This window comes from Pituophis catenifer, unplaced genomic scaffold (genome assembly GCF_029215685.1).
Source record: "Pituophis catenifer annectens isolate HBS135680 unplaced genomic scaffold, rPitCat1.0.hap2 SCAF_6, whole genome shotgun sequence".
Classification (NCBI taxonomy): domain Eukaryota; kingdom Metazoa; phylum Chordata; class Lepidosauria; order Squamata; family Colubridae; genus Pituophis; species Pituophis catenifer.
The window spans coordinates 3,053,966-3,074,816 of NW_027256886.1; the positions used below are offsets into that span (position 1 = coordinate 3,053,966).

Sequence of the window (20,851 nt, forward strand, 5' to 3'; positions counted from 1 at the left end):
GCCTGATCTTAAAAACATCCATATTTTTGGTTCATATGCCATGGTGAATATTCCCTTAGCTCAAAGAAGAAAAGGAAGTCCAGCAGCAAAGAGACTGAGATTTATGGGTATTGATGATAACTCAAAATGGAGCAGATTTATTGACTCTAAACATGCAATTGTGATTTCCCAATCTGCAAATTTTGAGGAAGATATTGACTGGTCCAGGATTCACTCCAATGATCCTGGAGTTTATTTTCCTAGAGATGATACTGCTGATGCCACGCAGATTGATGATCAAGATTCCACCAATTCTTCTCAACCCGATGTTCCGTCTTCACAAGCCGTGGATGCTGACGCTAGCGACGAAAGTGAGGATGAGGACGAAGCAGAAGAAGACTGGACAGTTGTCCCGAGACGTTCCAAGAGGGCCACAAAAGGAATCCCTCCACAACGATATTCTTGGCAACTGACAAAAGCACCCTTGCCTTTGATTTGCAATGTTACACTTCCACCTGATAATTTCACACAAATCAAGCAGCTCCCTGATTCAGAGCAAGACAAATGGTCTGAAACAATCTGGTTTAATGTGGTATTTATGTCTTACTGACAAACTAAATTCAATGGGCTTTATTAAGTCTGAAACTGATGAGTGCATGTTCACAAAACGATCTAACAATGCATATGAGATAGTTCTTGTTTATGTTGATGATATTGTTTATATTGGTCCAAATAAGCAAATGAGTGAAATTTTTGCCAAAGCTTTGCAGAGATACTTCACATTGAAATCATTGGGTCACATTAGCACTTATTTAGGTATTCAGATTGAAAAAACACAGAAGGGGTTTAGTCTTTCACAAGAAGATAAAATTGAACAAATTTTGCATCATTGCAACATGAAGGATGCTAACACAACAAAGACACCCATGCAAACAGATTTTCACAACTTGACACAAGAAGCAAGTCCTGAGTTCGAGGATCAAACACTTTATCGTTCAGTCATTGGGTCACTATTGTACATTAGTAGTTGGACCAGACCCGACATTGCACTTAGTGTTAATCTCTTATCACGACATGTAGGTAAGGCAAAACAGTTTCATTGGACATGTATTAAGAAATTATTGAGATACCTAAAATACACTAAACACATGAAATTATTGTTAGAACCAACACATACTGATTATGCAGAATTATGTTGTTATGCAGATTCTGATTGGGCAAGTGATAAGAAATCACGTAAAAGTACTTCAGGTTATATGATGTTCTTAAATGGATGTCCTGTTTATTGGCAAGTACGTAAACAGAATTTTGTTTCTTGTTCATCTACTGAAGCTGAATATGCTTGTGTTTCAGATGCATGTAATTCTCTAACTTGGTTTGATGCTTTAGTCACAGATATCTGGACACACCCGATCCGACCGATCACCGTGATGGAAGACAATGAATCGGTGGTTTATATTTCTGAATCACATTTCACAGGTTCTAGGTCCAGACACATTGACATTCGTTACCAAAACATAAAACATTTAGTGAAAAAAGGTTTTGTTAAAATGCAATATGTATCTACACATGATCAAATTGCTGATATGCTCAACAAACCACTTCCAGCAGCTCAACATGAGTATCTGCATAAGAAGATGTGCCTTATTTGATGATGTACTGATATTCGCTCGACTGGCAAAGAAGGGGAATGTCACTGCGTTTTTTTATTTCCCAGCTGAGCTTCATTATTTTTGGACTAATAGACTTACTGTAGTTTGCCAAGTTCCTTATCAGTATTTTACTACGCATGTCCACATTCTTTCACATTTCTTCACACACTCTTTCCTTTGTTCTCTTGCCAGCAAGGTCCAGCTGAGAAATAGCCGGCAAGAATTATTTCAAAAATGTAGCAATTACTTTTCTTAGTTAGTGAGGTGTTTTATTTTCTTTATAACAAATAAATGAGTTTTATTAGAAATTTTTCTTCGTGTTTCTTTTTCAGAATATTGCAACAAGGAATAAGCCTCGATCCATCCTCTAAACCAGGGTGATTTTTCCCAGAGCCAAACATGGGATTAATCAACGCCCTGACATTGTGTGTTGGTTGCCTGTCACAAAGCATAGAAAGCAAATATATAATCTCTGTTCCAAGAAGCATCCTAGCTTTCTTTCCTTTTTACAAGAGACTTGGACAGTGAGCTGAATGCTCGATGCAGTTATCCATGCCACCATTTTCCCCCTCATTTTACAAATTTCTCTGGAGACCACATATGGAATTTTTGTTGCCTTCGTCTACTGCTAGTCCTCGACTTACGACCACAATTGAGCTCAATATTTCTGTTGCTCTAGCAAGGCAGTGGTTAAGTGAGTCAGGTCCCATTTTATGACCTTTCTTGTTGCAGTTGTTAAGTGAATCATTACAAGATACTAACTTGTCAAGTTAATAACACAGTTGTTAAGTGATTCTGGCTTCTCCACTGACTTTGTCAGAAGGTCACAAAAGGTGATCAATGATCCTTGGACACCACAACTGTCACAAGTACATGCCAGTTGCCAAGCACCAAGTTTTGATCACGTGACCATAGGGATGCTGCAAAAGTAGTGCATTCAAAACTTTTTTCACTGCCATTGCAACAAATGGTCATGAAACAAATGGTTGTAAGTTGAGGACTACCTGCGTTGACTCCTGATGAATGCCTGGTCCAGTTCCTGTGGTTTTTTTTGTCAAGATTTCCTAAGGGCTTTGCCCTTGCCTCCTTCATAGGGCCGAGAAAGAGGGACAGGCTCAAGTTCACCCAGCTGGCCTGGTGCCTAAGGTGAAACTAGAACTCACAGCCTCCTGATTTCTAGCCTGATATCTTAACTATCGGTGCCTTATGTTGTAAGCCACCATAGTCATTGGATATGGGATGATTGGCAGATAAATTTAATAACTAACTAAGTAAGTAAGTAAGCAAGTAAGTAAGTAAGTAAGTAAGTAAGTAAGTAAGTAAGTAAGTATGTAAGGAAGAAAGGAAGGAAATAAGTAAGTAAGTAAATAAGTAAGTAAGTAAGTAAGTAAGTAAGTAAGTAAGTAAGTAAGTAAGTATGTAAGGAAGAAAGGAAGGAAATAAGTAAGTAAGTAAATAAGTAAGTAAGTAAGTAAGTAAGTAAGTAAATAAGTAAGTAAATAAGTAAGTAAGTAAATAAATAAGTAAGTAAGTAAGTAAATAAGTAAGTAAATAAGTAAGTAAGTAAGTAAATAAGTAAGTAAATAAGTAAGTAAATAAATAAGTAAATACGTAAATATGTAAATAAGTAAGTAAATAAGTAAGTAAGTAAGTAAGCAAATAAGTAAATAAGTAAGTAAACAAGTAAATAAGTAAGTAAGTAAATAAGTAGTAAGTAAATAAGTAAGTAAATAAGTAAATAAGTAAATAAGTAAAGTAAGTAAGTAAATAAGTAAGTAAATAAGTAAGTAAATAAGTAAATAAGTAAATAAGTAAGTAAGTTAAATAAATAAATAAATAAATAACTGTTATACAAAACTCTCATATGTAAACTGGGGTCATTCTTATAAATAAAGATACTTCTGGAGAATACTGCTTTGCAGTGGTTCAGCTTTCACATTTATCTGCCCATTTTAATTCAACAGAATTAAAGGCAATGAGGTAAGGACAGTCTTGGGTATCAAATATGGTACCCAGCACGGGCCCATTGGTGTCTATAAGTATCACAATGCTTCTCTCTGGCGTCTCCATAATAGACAATTTACGTTGAAACTTTTTTTCTTCCCTCTAGAGCACTTTTGGCATAACATGTTTGACCAGATCAGGTTGCACAGCCACCTAAGCTTGGTTGGTATTAACCTGGGTAACATAATTTTGTGGTTTAGTGCCTGGATGGTTTATGTTGGTTTAGTGTATTGTGTAAAGTGAGCAAATGGCTTAATCTGCCGACCTTGGTCAGACATTGTTGCTGGGAATGTAGCTGATGTCTCCATCCTGTGAGTCCCTGCCACTCAAAATTAATGGTCGCTGACCTGTTAGAAAAACTCAAATAGAACTATTAGCTTCCTTATTTCCCACATCCCCGCCAAACTCCTTGAAAACAGTCACAGGATCCATTGCAATTATGCTTGTATAGATCACACACACAAGATGAAAGGCACATTCCTAGGCGGTAAATATTTCTACTGTGTTGGAGAGGATGCCAATTGGCTTGATTGTTGTGCCTGCTTAATCATCATATAAAAGCAGTTGGCATCCTCAGATGAAGCAAGCAAATATTGTAAGAACACAAACCAGAAAAGAAGCAAGAACAATATTTTGGCTTTGGCATCAGTTTAAAGATGGAAGTGAGCCAGTTCCTGATTGCTACGGGAATATGCTTTCTGATAGTGCAGTTCACAATACTTCTTTGGACCCGAAGGACATTCCCCCCTGGACCTGTCCCTTTTCCTCTCTTTGGAAGCCTGTGGAGAATCGGATGGAAGATCCGCCAGGATACATTCATGAAGGTATTTTTCTAAATAAGGCAGCAGCAGGAATGTTTGGGACAAGTGTGTCAAAAAGAACTAGGGTCAATTATGATATAAACTGGAGGCTGATGGATCTGTTTGGCTCTGATGATTGGGAGAATATAGTTGAAGTTTTTAGATAGATGAAGGGCTTTTGTAAGAGTGGTGGTGGAGAAGATCCAGGGAAAAAAGTTTAGGAGAAATTTCCCAAAGGTGTGCATTTTTTGAAGGGATGTCTTCTTTGGTTTTAAAGAATAGAATAGAATAGAATAGAATAGAATAGAATAGAATAGAATAGAATAGAATAGAATCGGATGGGATGGGATGGGATGGGATGGGATGGGATGGGATGGGATAGGATAAGATAAGATAAGATAAGATAAGATAAGATAAGATAAGATAAGATAAGATAAGATAAGATAATTTTATTTCTATACCGCCCCTCTCCCGAAGGACTCGGGGTGGTGCATAGCCAAGTAAAAACACAATACAAATATCATAATTAAATTTAAAAATGATTAAAATTCTTACATTTGCGGCCGAAATTCGTTAAGAACCCAAAAATTTAAAAACTCCAAATTTAAAATATTTGGATAGAATAGAATAGAATAGAATAGAATAGAATAGAATAGAATAGAATAGAATAGAATAGAATAGAATAGAATAGAATAGAATAGAATAGAGTGGGATGGGATGGGATGGGATGGGATGGGATGGAATAGAATAGAATAGAATAGAATAGAATAGAATAGAATAGAATAGAATATTTATTTATTGGTTCGATTTATATGCTGCCCTTTTCTGGAGACTCAGGGCAGTTTACAATGCATTAAGCAATAGCCTTCATACTTTTGTATATACCTGCTTAGTAGGGCTTTTGCCTCCCCTCCCTCAAGCGGTGTTCTTTTTTATACAAAGTCAGCTTATTGCCCCCACAAACCGGGTCCTCATTTTACCTACCTCAAAAGGATGGAAGACTGAATCAACCTTGAGCCTGGTGAGATTTGAACTTGCAGTAATTGCAGGGAGCTGGTGTTACTTAACAGTGCTTTAGTCTGCTACTCCACCAAGGCTCATAGAATAGAATAGAATAGAATAGAATAGAATAGAATAGAATAGAATAGAATAGAATGGAATGGAATGGAATGGAATGGGATGGAATGGAGTGGAGTGGAGTGGAGTGGAGTGGAGTGGAGTGGAGTGGAGTGGAGTAGAGTAGAGTAGAGTAGAGTAGAGTAGAGTAGAGTAGAGTAGAATAGAATAGAATAGAATAGAATAGAATAGAATAGAATAGAATTTTTATTGGACAAGTGTGATTGGACACACAAGGAATGTGTCTTGGTGCATATGCTCTCAGGGTTTATTTATTTATTTATTTATTTATTTATTTGTTTGTTTGTTTGTTTGTTTGTTTGTTTGTTTGTTTGTTTCAATTTCTATACCGCACTTCTCCAAATAGGACTCAGGGTGGTGAACAGCCAAAGTAAAAAACAAGACATACAAAATTTAAAAACAGTTTAAAATAATTAAATATTTTGGCCGTAAATTAAAACAATCCAATTTAAAATCAATTTAAAATTTAACTCAAGCCAGCCCAGCTAGTTGAAATAAATAGGTCTTCAGGGCCCGACGAAAAATCCGGAGGTCTGTTATTGTACGTATCTCTGGGGGGTAGGTCGTTCCAGAGGGTGGGCGCCGCCACAGAGAAGGCTCTCCCCCTGGGAGTCGCCAGCCGACATTGTCTGGCGGACGGCACCCTGAGGAGGCCCACTCTGTGGGAGCGTACTGGCTGGTGGGAGGCTATTGGTGGCAGAAGGTGGTCTCGTAAATATCCCGGTCCTAAGCCATGGAGTGCTTTAAAGGTGGTCACCAACACCTTGAAGCACACCCGGAAGACCACCGGAAGCCAGTGCAGTTCGCGCAGGAGAGGTGTCACATGGGAGTGCTCGTCGCCCCATAATCCCCCGCGCGGCCGCGTTCTGGACCAGCTGGAGCCTCCGGGTGCACCCCAGGGGGAGCCCCATGTAGAGAGTGTTGCAGTAGTCCAGGCGGGAAGTGACGAGTGCCTGAGTGACTGTGCGTAGGGAGTCCCGATCTAGAAAGGGGTGCAACTGGTGTATCAGGCGAACCTGATAAAAAGCCCCCAGGCCACAGCCGTCAAATGATCTTCTAAAGACAGCCGTGCGTCCAGGAGGATGCCCAAGTTACGAGCCCTCTCCGTGGGGGCGAGTGATTCACCCCCAATAGCCAGCGATGGCGTCAGCTGGCTATATCGGGACACCGGAAGCCACAGCCACTCGGTCTTGGAGGGTTGAGTCAGAGCCTGTTTCTCCCCATCCAGGCCCGCACGGCCTCCAGGCACTGGGACATCACTTCAAGGGCATCGTTGGAGTGGCCTGGGGTGGAGATGTACAGCTGGGTGTCATCAGCGTACTGATGGAACTCCACCCCGAAGCCATGGATGATCCCACCCAGCGGCTTTACATAAATGTTGAACAGAAGGGGCGAGAGGACCGACCCTTGTGGCACCCCACAAACAAGGTGCCTCGGGGTCAACCGCTGCCCCCCTGTCAACACAGATTGCGACCGGTCAGAGAGGTAGGAGGAGAACCACCGCAGAACGGTGCCCCCCACTCCCAACCCCACCAGCCGGTGCAACATGATACCATGGTCGATGGTATCAAAAGCTGCTGAGAGGTCTAACAGGACCAGGATAGAGGAGCAACCCCTATCCCGAGCCCTCCAGAGATCATCCACCAACGCGACCAATGCCGTTTCCGTGCTGTGCCCAGGCCGGAAGCCAGACTGGAGCGGGTCTAGATAGACAGCTTCATCCAGGTACCGGGGAAGCTGTTGCGCCACCACACTCTCAACAACCTTCGCAACATAAAAGAAAAGATACGTTAATCAAGAATCATAAGGTACAACACTTAATGATAGTCATAGGTTACAAATAAGCAAACAGGAAACAATATCAATATAAATCGTAAGGATACCAGCAACAAGGTTACAGTCATATAGTCATAAGTGGGAGGAGATAGGTGATGGGAACGATGAGAAGATGAGAAGATTAATAGTAGTGCAGATTTAGTAAATAGCTTGACAGTGTTGAGGGAATTATTTGTTTAGCAGAGTGATGGCATTTGGGAAGAAAACTATTCTTGTGTCTAGTTGTTCTGGTGTGCTCTGTAGCGTCATTTTGAGGGTAGGATTTGCAATAGCAAGGGGTGAGAGGAGAGAATAGGTGTCATTTCAGGACTCGGGATTTTCTTTTAGTCCATCATCTGCTTGTACACCCATCATTAATATTATGTTTATTTGCATTAATATTACCTCAAAGCAGTAATCAAGAATAATTAGATCAATTGATTATTAGTTTTTTCAGCCCACAGTAAAATACTATCTCCCAAAGTATCTTCTTTTATTCCTTCTTTCTCAATGGGCAGGGTTCAGTATCATACATTATTAGGGGGATCACCATTGCACAAGATCTGTACCCTTCCATGTTTGTTTGTTTGTTTGTTTGTTTATCTGTGCTGCTGAATATGGAATGTCTTGCATCCTATTGTGGGGAAATATGGAGACAACCTTGAAAAATATATCTGGCAGCCATTAGGAAAATACAAACTTAGCCCAGAAAAACTGGGTGAGGAAAATGCTCAAGATCGCCCTGCCTTGTTTAGTTTAGTTTAGTTTAGTTTATTTGATTTGTATACCGCCCTACTCCCGAAGGACTCAGGGCGGTGAACAGCCAACAATAAAATACATAAATACACAAAATTTAAAAAACCCGATAAAATCAAATTAAACTTTTTGGCCCAGACAAATTAAAATACCCCAATAATTTAAAAACAGATTAAAATTTACATATTTAAAAAGGGAAGAGATCAGGCCAAGCCCGCTTGATGGAATAAAAAGGTCTTCACAGCATGGCGGAAGGAGCGCAGATCCGGGATCCTCCGTATCTCCGGGGGGAGCTCATTCCAGATGGTAGGTGCCCCCACAGAGAAGGCTCTCCCCCTAGGGGCTGCCAGTCGACACTGTTTGGCTGACGGCACCCGGAGGAGTCCCTCTCTATGAGAGCGTACTGGCCGGTGGGAGGCTATTGGTGGTAGTAGGCGGTCCCGTAAACAACCAGGCCCTAAGCCATGGAGCGCTTTAAAGGTGGTAACCAAAACCTTGAAGCGCACCCGGAAGACCGCCGGGAGCCAGTGCAGCTCGCGCAGGAGAGGTGTTACATGGGAGCGCCATGTCGCTCCCATTACCACCGTGTGGCCGAACTCTGCGCCAGTTGGAGCCTCCGGGTGCTCCTCAAGGGGAGCCCCATGTAGAGAGCATTACAATAGTCCAGGCGGGAGGTGACGAGGGCATGAGTGACCGTGCGTAACGAGTCCCGATCCAGAAAGGGACGCAACTGGCGAATCAGGCGGACCTGATAAAAAATCTTCCCGGTCACGGCTGTCAAGTGCTCTTCTAAAGACAGCCGTGAATCCAGGAGGACGCCCAAGTTGCGAGCCCTCTCCGTGGGGGCCAATGATTCGCCTTGAGTCTCTTTGGTATAAAAGAAAAAGATGGAGAAACATGGTAAAGTTTTTCAAGATTCTGTTATTATAGCATATAGAATAGAATACTTTATTGGCCAAATGTGATTGGACACACAAGGAACTTGTCTCCAGTGATTAAGCTCTCAGTGTATATACAAGCAATTAGTGATAAATCATGATGCTAATCATAAAATACAGATATCATCAATCATAAGATACAGCATTCAGTGATAGTCATGGGATACTAAATAACCAACATAAATCATAATAGGATACTAAATAAAAGCAAGCAACTTAAATCATGAGATGCAAGCAACAAAGTTATAGTTATAAAATGCTAAGGAAATAGGTAATAGGAAAGATGAGAACAAATTTTTTTTTAAAAAAAATTGATTTATATGCCGCCCTTCTCCGAAGACTCAGGGCGGCTTACAATGCGTTAAGCAATAGCCTTCATCCTTTTGTATATTTTATACAAAGTCAGCTTATTGCTCCCTACAATCTGGGTCCTCATTTTACCTACCTTAGAAAAGATGGAAGGCTGAGTCAACCTTGAGCCTGGTGAGAATTGAACTTGCAGTAATTGCAGGCAGCTGATGTTAATAACAGTGCTTTAGTCTGCCGCGCCACCATTACAATAATAGTAATGCAGCCCTACTACCATAGGTAGTTTGACATCCCAAGGGATAAGTTAGTTTTGTGGGAATTAGTTGTTTAGTGGAGTGATAGCATGCAACTGTCTTTGTGTTTGGTTGCTTTGGTGTGCAATGCCCTATAGCGTCATCTTGAGGGAAGAAGTTGAAACAGTTTATGTCCAGGATGTGAGGTATCTGTAGATACTTTCACAGCCCTCTTTCTGGCTCACGCATTATACAGGTCCTCAATGGAAGGCAGGCTGGTTGCAATTATTTTTTATTACAATCCTAACTATCTGTTGAAGTCTGTGTCTGCCTTGCTTGGTTGCTGCGCCAAACCAGACAGTTATATAGATACAAATGAAAGACGCAATAATTCCTCTGTCGAATTATATCAGCAGCTCCTTTCTCAGCTGGCGCAGAAAGAACATTCTCTGTTGTGCTTTTTTGATGATGCAATGAGTGTAAGTGTGAAAGAGGGCATTAAGCAGTGGTGGGTTGCTACCGGTTCGCCCCGGTTCGGGCGAACTGGTAGCGGCGGCAGCTGCGGCAGCCTCCATCCACCTGCCCGGATGCTTCTGCACACACGAGTTAACCGGTAGCAAACTAAATTGAAACCCACTACTGGTATTAAGTCACTTTTTTCTGAGCCATTGTAGCTTTGAATGGCCACTTCATGAATGGTTGTAAGTTGAGAACTACCTGTAATCAAATGATCCGTCCAGCAAAATTCTAAGCCAGGGATCCCCAACCTTGGGGTTGCAGCCCACTACCAGGCTGCGGCCTGTTAGAACCCGGGCTGCATGAGTGATGGGCAAATCCACTCACATGTGAAGCTCCACTCACACAAGTGATGGGCAAGTATACATGCGCGAAGCTTCACTCATGCCAGTGGAGGGCACTTGCGCTCGTGCGTGGAGGTCCATTCACATGACTGGAGCTTCGTGTGTGTGCACAAGGGCCCCTCATTCGAAGTTCCATTCCTACTGCTCGCACAAATAGAGCTGTGTGCATGTGCCACTCACATGCTCTCCTCTGTGCCGGGCTGCCAAGCTGGAAAGTTGGGGAGCACTGTTCTAAGCCATAGGAATTGACTATCTCCAGCTTGTTATGCTAATGTATTTTTTCCTTCATCATCACTTGTATTGGCTAAACATTTAAGGCTTCCAAAAAGACCTACCTCCCTGCTTCAGTTGTGTTGACCTCAGTTTTGCTCTGGTAGAGATTACATCCAGAATCAGCATGAGTGTGTGTGTCCGCATGGGTGTAGTTTGTAAGGGACTCCCAGCTCATGTGTGTGCTTGAGCTTCTGCGCATGTGCAGATTGTCCATGATGACGTCCGGGCAGGTGGGCGGCAGGGATGGGTTTTACTTACCTTTACTACTGGTTTGTAATGGGGCTGTGCGTGTGCTTGCTTCACTTGCTTGCGCACTTCTACACATGCGCAGAAGCTTCCTGATGACATACAGGTCGGTGGGTGGAGCCTCCCGCCGGTTTTACTATGAGTTCTTACGAACCAGTCTGAACTGGGGGCAACCCATCACTAGTGGGCGGAGCCTCCCACCGCCATTATTGCCGGTTCGCAAGAACCGGATCGAACCAGAAGTAACCCACCACTGCTTCCCTCCACTTCACATGGCTGTCCTCTGAGGACATGGGCATGGTAGATGCAACTTTTCAAGAGGCAGGGCTAGGGGTCAAGCCCTCAATCACTGTGGAACCTGTTTGCTCAACCAAGGTCAGCCTCTTTTGCAATCCTGACATTTACCAACAGATCTCCTGACCTCATCTCTAATATTTTGCAAACTACCCTTGTGATGAATGCTTTGGCAAATGGAGTTTTCATCAGAAGCTGTACACCTCCCAAGAACATTCTGTGAGAAAGAGTTCGTAAATATGAGCTATAATTAATTTAATTTAATTTAATTTCCAATTTATATACCGCCCTTCTCCCTGAGGACTCAGGGCGGTGTACAGCCAAGATAAAAAACATAGAATACAAATATTAAAACATTTAAAAATATATATAAATTTTGGCCCGAAAGTTAAAAAATCACAGACTAATTAAAAGAATTTAAAAATTTCTTCTTAAGCCAACCCGGCTTGCTGAAAAAAATGGTTTTCAGGGAACGACGGAAGGCATTGAGGTCATGGATTCTCCTTATCTCCGGGGGCAACTGATTCCAGAGGGTGGGAGCTCCCACAGAGAAGGCCCTCCCCCTGGGGGCCACCAGCCTACATTGTTTGGCTGATGGCACCCTGAGGTGGCCCTCTCTGTGGGAGCGCATGGGTCGATGGGAGGTCGTCAGTAGCAGCAGGCGGTCTCGCAGGTAGCTAGGCCCTATGCCATGGAGCGCTTTAAAGGTGATAACCAACACCTTGAAGCGCACACGGAAGACCACCGGGAGCCAGTGCAGCTCGCGCAGGAGCGGTGTTACATGGGAGCGCCATGTTGCTCCCATCACTACCCGCGCTGCTGCATTCTGGACCAGCTGGAGCCTCCGGGTGTTCTTCAAGGGGAGCCCCATGTAGAGAGCATTGCAGTAGTCAAGGCAAGAGGTGACGAGGGCGTGAGTGACTGTGCACAAGGAATCCCAATTGAGAAAGGGCCGCAACTGGCGAATCAGGCGAACCTGATAAAAGGTCCCCCTGGTAACAGCCGTCAGATGTTCCTCCAAAGACAGCTGCCTATCCAGGAGGACTCCCAGATTGCGAGCCCTTTCAGTGGGGGCCAAAGACTTGCCCCCAATAGTCAGTGATGGAGTCAACTGACTATATCGGGATGCCGGGAGCCACAGCCACTCAGTCTTGGAAGGGTTGAGCTTGAGCCTGTTCCTCCCCATCCAGATCCGCACAGCCTCCAGGCACTGGGACATCACTTCAAGGGCATCGTTGGGGTGGCCTGGGGTGGAGATGTACAGCTGGGTGTCATCAGCGTACTGATGGTATCTCACCCCAAAGCCACGGATGATCTCACCCAGCGGCTTCACATAAATGTTGAACAGAAGGGGTGAGAGGACCGATCCCTGCGGCACTCCACAGATGAGAGGCCTCAAGGTCGACCTCTGCCCCCCTGCCAACACAAACTGCGACCGGTCAGAGAGAAAGGAGGAGAACCACCGCAACACAGTGCCTCCCACCCCCAACTCTTCCAGCTGGTGCAGCATGATACCATGGTCGATGGTATCAAAAGCCGCTGAGAGATCTAATAGGACCAGAACAGAGGAATAACCCCTGTCCCGAGCCCTCCAGAGATCATCCACCAACACGACCAATGCCGCTTCCGTGCTGTGCCCAGACCTGAAACCCGACTGGAATGGATCTAGATAGGATGTTTCCTCCAGGGATTGCAGAAACTGTTGCACGACCACACTCTCAACAACCTTCGCAATGAAGCGAAGGTTGGAGACAGGACGATAGTTAGCCAATATTGCCGGATCCAGGGACGGCTTCTTGAGGAGAGGCCTCACCACCGCCTCTTTCAGGGCAGCGGGGAAGTGACCCTCACTCAACGAAGCATTAATGACGCCCTGGAGCCAGCTTCGTGTAACCTCCCGGGAAGCCAGTACCAATCAGGAGGGACACGGGTCCAGTAAACATGTGGCCGCACTAAGTCTCCCCAAAATCCTGTCCACATCATCGGGCGTCACAGCATCAAACTCCTCCCAGATAACATTCTCAAGACTGTTCCTCGTCACCCTGCCCTGATCTACCCAGTCAGAGTCCAAATCCCCCCGGATCTGAGCGATTTTGTCATACAGGTATTGTCCGAAATCCTCCGCCCTGCCTTCTAAGGGATCCTCCCGCACTCCCAGATGGAGCAGGGAGCGGGGTCACCCTAAACAGGGCGGCCGGACGATTCCCTGATGACGCAATAGAGGCGGAAAAGTAGTTAGACTTTGACGTCTTTATTGCCACTAGGTAGGCCTTAATGTGTGACCTTACCAGTGTTCGATCAGATTCAGCGAGACTGGCCCTCCAACCACTCTCCAGGCATCTTTTCCAGCGCTTCATTTCCCTCAGCTTCTCAGTAAACCAAGGAGCCGCACGGGATCGGCATTGGGTCAGAGGCCGCAAAGGCACGACTCGGTCCAAGGCCCCACCAGCCACTTGATCCCAGGCGGCTACCAGGTCCTCGGCCGAGTCATGTGCTAGATCCTCAGGAAATGGCCCAAGCTCCATCTGGAACCTATCAGGATCCATCAGGTGCCTGGGGTGGATCCATCTAATTGGGTCTGCCTCCCTGCGGCGAGGGGTCGCGGTTCGAAGATCTAAGCGAAGGAGTGAGTGGTCAGTCCATGACAAGGGTTCCATGTCTATATCCTCTATAACAAGACCACTCAACCACTGGCCAGAGACAAAAATCAAGTCCAGAGTGTGACCTCCCCTGTGAGTAGGGCCATGAACTAACTGGGTCAGGTCCATGGCTGTCATGGAAGCCATGAACTCCCGAGCCGTCTCAGACGTTTCACCAATGGATGGCAAGTTGAAATCACCCATGACTAAAAGCCTGGGTGTATCTACTGCCACCGTGGCTATCACGTCGAGTAGCTCAGGTAGGGCTGTTGCCACGCGGCAGGGAGCCAGGTACGTAAGCAACAAGCCCATCTGGACCCCACGGCCCCACCTCACAAGGAGGGACTCACATCCGGCTATCTGAGGCACAGTGGTCTCCCTCGGACCCAGATCCTTGTTAATAATAACCGCCACCCCCCCCTCCCCTCCCCTGGGCCCTCGGCTGATGGAATGCTCTGAAGCCTGGTGGGCACATTGCAACCAGAGGGACACCACCCTCCGGGCCCAACCAGGTCTCCATAATACCCGCCAGGTCCACTCCTCCCTCTTGTATAAGATCATGAATGAGGGGGGCCTTATTGACCACGGACCTGGCATTGCACAGCATCAGCCGAAGGCCCAGCTCCTGAGTATCTAAGCCACCTAGTATCCGAGCAGAGCCTTAGGGACCGGGGCAAGCAATTGCTCTCAGACAGCGAGTGCGAGCCCCCAACATCTGATGTGGTCCCCTGCTCCCGCCATATCTGCCCCTCCCATCTACCGTGCCGATGGTACAGCCCTCATAGATATCGTCCCCCATCCCTTTCCCAATCCCTCGTCCGGTGCCCCCCAGATCGTTACCCTGTGCCGGGCACGGCTCTGACCCTGGTGGATTCCCCCCCCATCTGCCATAGTCGTCTTCCCAGTATCTTTAAAAGAATAATTACAACCCCCCCCAGAACCCCTTAAAATCTTAAAAGATTTCCCTAAAAAGCCCCATAAATTCTTCCTTGCTCCATGCCATCGCTCCGGACTCCAAAGTCCGTCATCGAGATAGGCCCTCGATAATGTGGGGGGGCCAAACCTGCGAGAGGGGAGAATCTCGCAGGGCGAGGAGTTCCGACACCGAATACATATAGTCATCAGGGGAAACAGTCCAAGTAACATAAATAAAAATTCTTACTATTGCTAAAATCCCAAATAGACAAGAGCATTTTACCTTTAAGTACCATTACTGTTCTTGCATTTGCAGCGCAGCCAGCTATTATTATCTTATTAATTAATGTATTACTGTTATGAAATTTGGCAAATGCACACGCAAACATGCAACAATCAATCTGGAAAGCCTTTCTCCTGCAAACTGACTTTGACATTTGCTGCTCCCAGGTTTGTTTGTTTGTTTGTTTGTTTGTTTGTTTGTTTGTTTATTTGTTTATTTGTTTATTTATTTATTTATTTATTTATTTATTTATTTATTTATTTATTTATTTATTTAATCAAATTTATATACCGCCCTACTCCCGAAGGACTCAGGGTGGTGAACAGCCAAAAAAATAAAACACATAAATTACAAAATTTAAAAGACAGTATAAAACCACATTAGATAATTTGGCCCGGGACAAATTAAAACACCCTCAATATTGTTGATGGCATGCATCTGATTTCGATGGAAAACTCCAATTTAGGACGGGCACAACAGGTGGGGCCCATGTTGGGTGCCCTGGAACTGCTTCCTTCAATCTGGCAAGGTTACCACCTTTAAAGCGCTCCATGGCTTAGGACCCGGGTACTTGCGGGACCGCCTACTACCACCAATAGCCTCCCACCAGCCAGTACGCTCCCATAGAGAGGGGCTCCTCTGGGTGCCGTCAGCCAAACAATGCCGACTGGCGGCCCCCAGGGGGAGAGCCTTCTCTGTGGGGGCACCTACTATCTGGAATGAGCTCCCCCCGGAGATACGGAGGATCCCGGATCTGCGCACCTTCCGCCGTGCTTTAAAGACCTTACTATTTCACCAGGCGGGCCTGGCCTAATTTTCTCCCTCTTTTATAAAAGTTTTTAAATTTTTAAATATCTTTTAGTATTTTATACATTCAATTTTAAATTGGTTTTAAAAGTTTGGGGTTTTAAATTTGTCGGGGCCAAAATTATTTAATTTGATTTTATTCTACTTTTAAATTTTGTATGTATGTGTTTTATTGTTTGGCTGTGCACCGCCCTGAGTCCTTCGGGAGTAGGGCGGTATAGAAATCAAATCAAATCAAATAAATAAATAAATAAATAAATAAAATAAATCTGACTGAGAATAGTCTGACCTGTGGGAGAAAAAAAAAATTGCTTTTGGATTTTGAAAAGGCTGGACTCAGCCCAGCGGTCATATCTGAAATGACGGTGGGACAACGTTGCCCAGGAAATCCGCAGATTTTTCAGGGAGATGGTGCTGAATGGCAGCCATGTAATTTTGTCACAACAAAAATGAAGCCGGTGAAAGGTCGGTACTAAGCAAAATATACTCCCAGCATGACGACTGCTTGTCGTAAGAACAGATTCAAATCTTATCATTTTATGTTAATTAATGCAACTGTTTGGCCCGCAACAACAGTATGGGAATGAAACCAACTAGCTAATAAATCACAGAGACTCTTTTTCTCTTCCTCCTCCTCCTCCTCTAAATTCCACAGGATCGTCTGCTACAGGTAAACCATCATTAAAATGTTGGCACAAGGGACAGTTTCTCTGTGACTTTGATGTGTCAGGGTTCTGACCGATGCCCTAATAAAAGCAGGATTGGAAGGGGCTTCTCCTCACTTCATTGTTGTGCCCCAGCTACGGACCCAAAGAACACAGCACACACAAAGTCTGTACAAACCTTAGTTTACTAAATAAACCAGTTTTTTTTTACCACAACGGCTGTTAATTAACTGCATTAACAACTGCCAAGAATTCAAAGAATAATACTGAAAGCTTACTGGGGTGGCAGAATGCCCAGAAGCAATTTTCAGAAAGCTGTTAAGGTAAGCAAGACAAGACACGAAGATATGTGAACGAAGTTGTTCCCTGCAAATTGCTTCAGTCGGCGTTCCTCCTTAAATAGGCTAAGGGAGTGGCCAATTAGCCCCAAGCTTTACTCTCGAGGAGACCTCCTCCTGAGGAGCCACTCCTACCTTTTGGCAGCTCTGCGCGCCCATGCATCGAGAAGAGGCTCCTCCTCTTCATCCTCTTCACTTAAAGGAGCTTCTGGAGGTTCTGAAGGCCCTGGCTGAATCCCCGCCTCTGGCACCACATCTTCTCCAGCCTCCTCATTGTCTGACTCGAGTGCCAGCTGCACAGGCTGCTGGCGCAGCATCACACCAGCCTCCTCACTATCTGAATTAGCTACTAGCTGCACAGGCCACGTACGGGCCACAACACTCATGGGGATCAACTGCACCCCCCATCTCTTTTCCCCTTTCTTTTGGGCGGCACGACGCCCCTCATCACGAAGGGTGGCTTGGTCAAATTCCTCCCTCAGTTGCTCTAAGGATTCACCTGGGCTCCCCAGTAGAGTTTTTGGAGTTCTGACCTCTTCCCACTCCTTCATCCACTCCAGTCTTTCTAGCTCGCTTATGTGTTGCCCAGGTGATGGGAGCTAGGGTAGGGGGGTGCAACCTTGACCGCTTTAGAGATTCTCTTCCACCGATACTCAATCCCTTTCTGCTTTGGTCACTGAGGCAGGCATTCTGGGTGTCTTGGCTTCCGTGGTCAGAGACGGTTGCAGTTGAGTTCCATTTGGGCTGCTGGCTCCTGGAGTTTCCTGGATGGGGGCAGGTTCTGTCTCCTTGCCAGGAGCAGGCTTTCTTCAGAGATCCTGCTGTCTGCCATGATGGCCTGAGTTTCTCTCCACGCACCCCAAGTATGAAAGAGTAGGTGGAGAGTCCAGGGCTCAGGAATCCCAGTCATTTTGGTTAGTTTAGTCAGAGCTGGCTTGTTGTCAGGATTCCGACTGATGCCCTAATAAAAGCAGGAGCTTCCAGCCAGTTTTCAAGAAAAATCCAGTTGTTTATTAGGAACGCCATTTTGGCACGGACCTAATAAAGCCAGCTCTGACCCCACTCAGTTCGTGCCTTGCCTCTGACCCTGTTTCCTCCTCCCTTCAAGGTGAGTCATCTGTCACATTCCCCAACAAAGCAATTTTGCGGGTCGTAGAAGTCACTCCAGGATGGGATTCAGCTGGTTCTGATCGGTAGCTTGGGTGTACCAGTAGCTCCAATGATCAGCTGTGAGTGAACCAGTTCGCTCCGATGATCAGATGGACCCACCTGACCCTGTGCTATATTTCTTTTGTTTTAAGTCCAGCTGATAGGCTCAGTAGAGCGGATTGCTGCGACTCAGATGTTTTACTCACTCTGGAGTCAGTAGGAGGCAACTTTCTATCGTAATGTGCATGCGCAGAAGTACAAGTTTGGCACGCATGCAAGGGAAGCGAGCACACAGTGAACCAGTTGTTACAACCAGTGAATCCCACCACTGAGTCACTCTTTCCAGCTGTTACTGGTTTCTATGGAGATAGCCTTAACTTTGGCTGGCTAGGATGTGCGTTGTTTTGACTGAGATGCAAATTCCTTGATGCAGCTGTGAGGCTCAATCCCCCTATCCCCCTGCCTATGGCAACTCGGGAGCAGGTCAGGAAAGCTTCGTGAGTTGACATGATGCATCTATGTTTGACTTCTAGCTAAATCTCAAAGAGGGTAAAGTTTATATCTATAGCACCATCCCTTAGAATTCTGATCTGGACTGAAAAAGCCAGATTTGCAGTGAATAACTGATGGACTTTCAGTGAGGATATGGCGAGCTAGATATCTCTGAAAGGATGAAGATGGAATTATGGCCAAGATGACCAGCCAGAGGATGGCAAAATCTCTCTGGAGAAAGGAGAGCGCATAGGATTGCCCACATTTACCCTGGACCACTGCTCCTTGCAAGTAGGCTGCAGAAACCAAGGTTTTCGTGGTTAGCTGGTAAGTGAAACTGCTGGAAGTCAAGAGGTTCCATTTCTGTCCACATCTGTAATATAACTTACATGGACATAAAACGTGTCTGAGCCTCATTCCTTAATCACTTTTAGAATTACTTTTTAAGCTGCTTTCAAATATTAAGAATCTTTCGAATGGCAAAGGTCTGATGACTTACACAGGGTAAGTTTCCCTCAATTCTCAACAAAAGAAAATTTAAGTGTGATTTCAAAAAGTTAGAAATTTTTGCTAAGCAAAAATGTGAACAGCAAATAAAGGACATTGGAGTATTGTTTTTGGAAAATAATAAATAGATTAAGAGTCTAGATGGACTTCAAATGAATTTTGAAATAAAATGAATGTATCCTTCCTGTGGGAAAATCACACATATTGTGAATTTTAGAAAAAAAAGTGATAGGAAGAGACTTTGAAGGTTGGACATCATAACTAAAAGGAAATAAGGATTACAATTAACAATTTGACCTATTAACACAGAATGGAGCAAAATACCTTAACATTGAATATACTGAGGACATATATGAACAGTGGTCTCAGAAGTTAATTTTAACAATGTCTGCCATCATAAATAGACTTTGTGTGAATGATGTTATGGAAGAGGAACAGGTTTTACTGGATAAGAGTGACATATATCTGAATGTGAATTTAAAAATGACAGGTTACAAGAATGATTTGGAACAAAATGAAATACTGGATATACAAAGGAATTCAGCTGTAGTTTTAATAATTAAAAAGAACATATAACCGACTAACCAATCAGGAGAGTGATTTGGGTAATTTTATTTCATTGGATTTACAAAGGAGACCTGTTAAAATTTTAAAAGACTTGATCCCCATCCCATTTATATCAGAGGCAACTCTTAAGGCACTTCCAGGTTGAAATGATTATCTGGTGAGATCACTGTTGCTTGGGGGATCCTGTGGGGGCTCCTTTTATGTTCCTGTCAAGGAGCTGGAGCAAATGACGGGAGCTCACTCCACTCCAGGGCAGCACTTGGGTCTCGAACATGGGCTTGCTAACTTCCAACCCAGCATCCTAACTACATGAGCCACCTCGTTCCTCGAAAAACTTGATGAAAAGGGAGAAAGAAGAAAGATCAAGATTGATAAAACTGAAGGGAAATATGATAAATTTAGGTTTTTTTTTTACAATATTAAAATGATGAGGTCTTAAGGATTTATTATAGATAAGAGATGTGATGTGAAGAGTTTGTTTGTTGTATTTTAAGGTAAAATGATAAGATATTAAAAAATTTAATACTTGTTAGATGAAATGAGAAGTTACTTCTTTATATTTCTTTTTTCTTGTTTTGTTATATTTTTATTTTCCCCCCTCAATTTTTCTTTATTTCATTATTTTTATTTTTACTTTTCTGCTCTTTTTATTTTCTCTCTACTCTTTTGTTTTTATTTGTATTCATTTTATCTGTAATATTTAATAAATTATTTTTAAGCAAAGAAATTAATAGACACAGATATTTGGAATGCAACAATATTTTTCACACAACACTTAACTCTTTCCCTGCCCTGACTTTGTTGGATATTTTGATCCCATTTACAGCTTACAGACACTTATGGGAATATCTTCACCTTTTGGATAGGACACACACCGGTGATTGTGCTAACCGGATTCAGTGCTGTGAAAAATGGATTAATTAATAATTCTGATGCAATGTGTGGGCGACCAATATTTCCTTTTTCAAAAATTCTGGGAAGTGGAAAAGGTAAGTGGACAAAAACTAGCCGCCCAGAGTCCCTCAGGAGTTGGGCGGCATAAAAATGCGACTAATAAAATAAAAAATAGGTGCTTTCTCCTTTCAGTCTTTTTATACTGGGTTAGATCTTTATTTTTTTATTGCCACCAAGATAACAAGAGTGTGACTTTATGTGAATGTTTAATATTTGGTGAAAGATTAGGGTAGGCTGGG

At 43.9% G+C, this 20,851-nt stretch overlaps 1 protein-coding gene across 1 annotated transcript in view; it reads left to right on the top strand.

Moving 5' to 3' along the window:
* The first annotated feature begins 4,291 nt into the window (after window positions 1-4,291).
* The window catches only part of LOC139318308 (cytochrome P450 2J6-like), a 36,235-nt gene continuing 19,675 nt past the window's right edge, over window positions 4,292-20,851 (top strand). Inside the window, exons 1-2 of the mRNA XM_070945701.1 lie at window positions 4,292-4,459; window positions 20,485-20,647. Of these exons, the coding sequence (XP_070801802.1) occupies window positions 4,292-4,459; window positions 20,485-20,647 (331 nt within the window). The remainder of the gene's footprint in view (window positions 4,460-20,484; window positions 20,648-20,851) is intronic.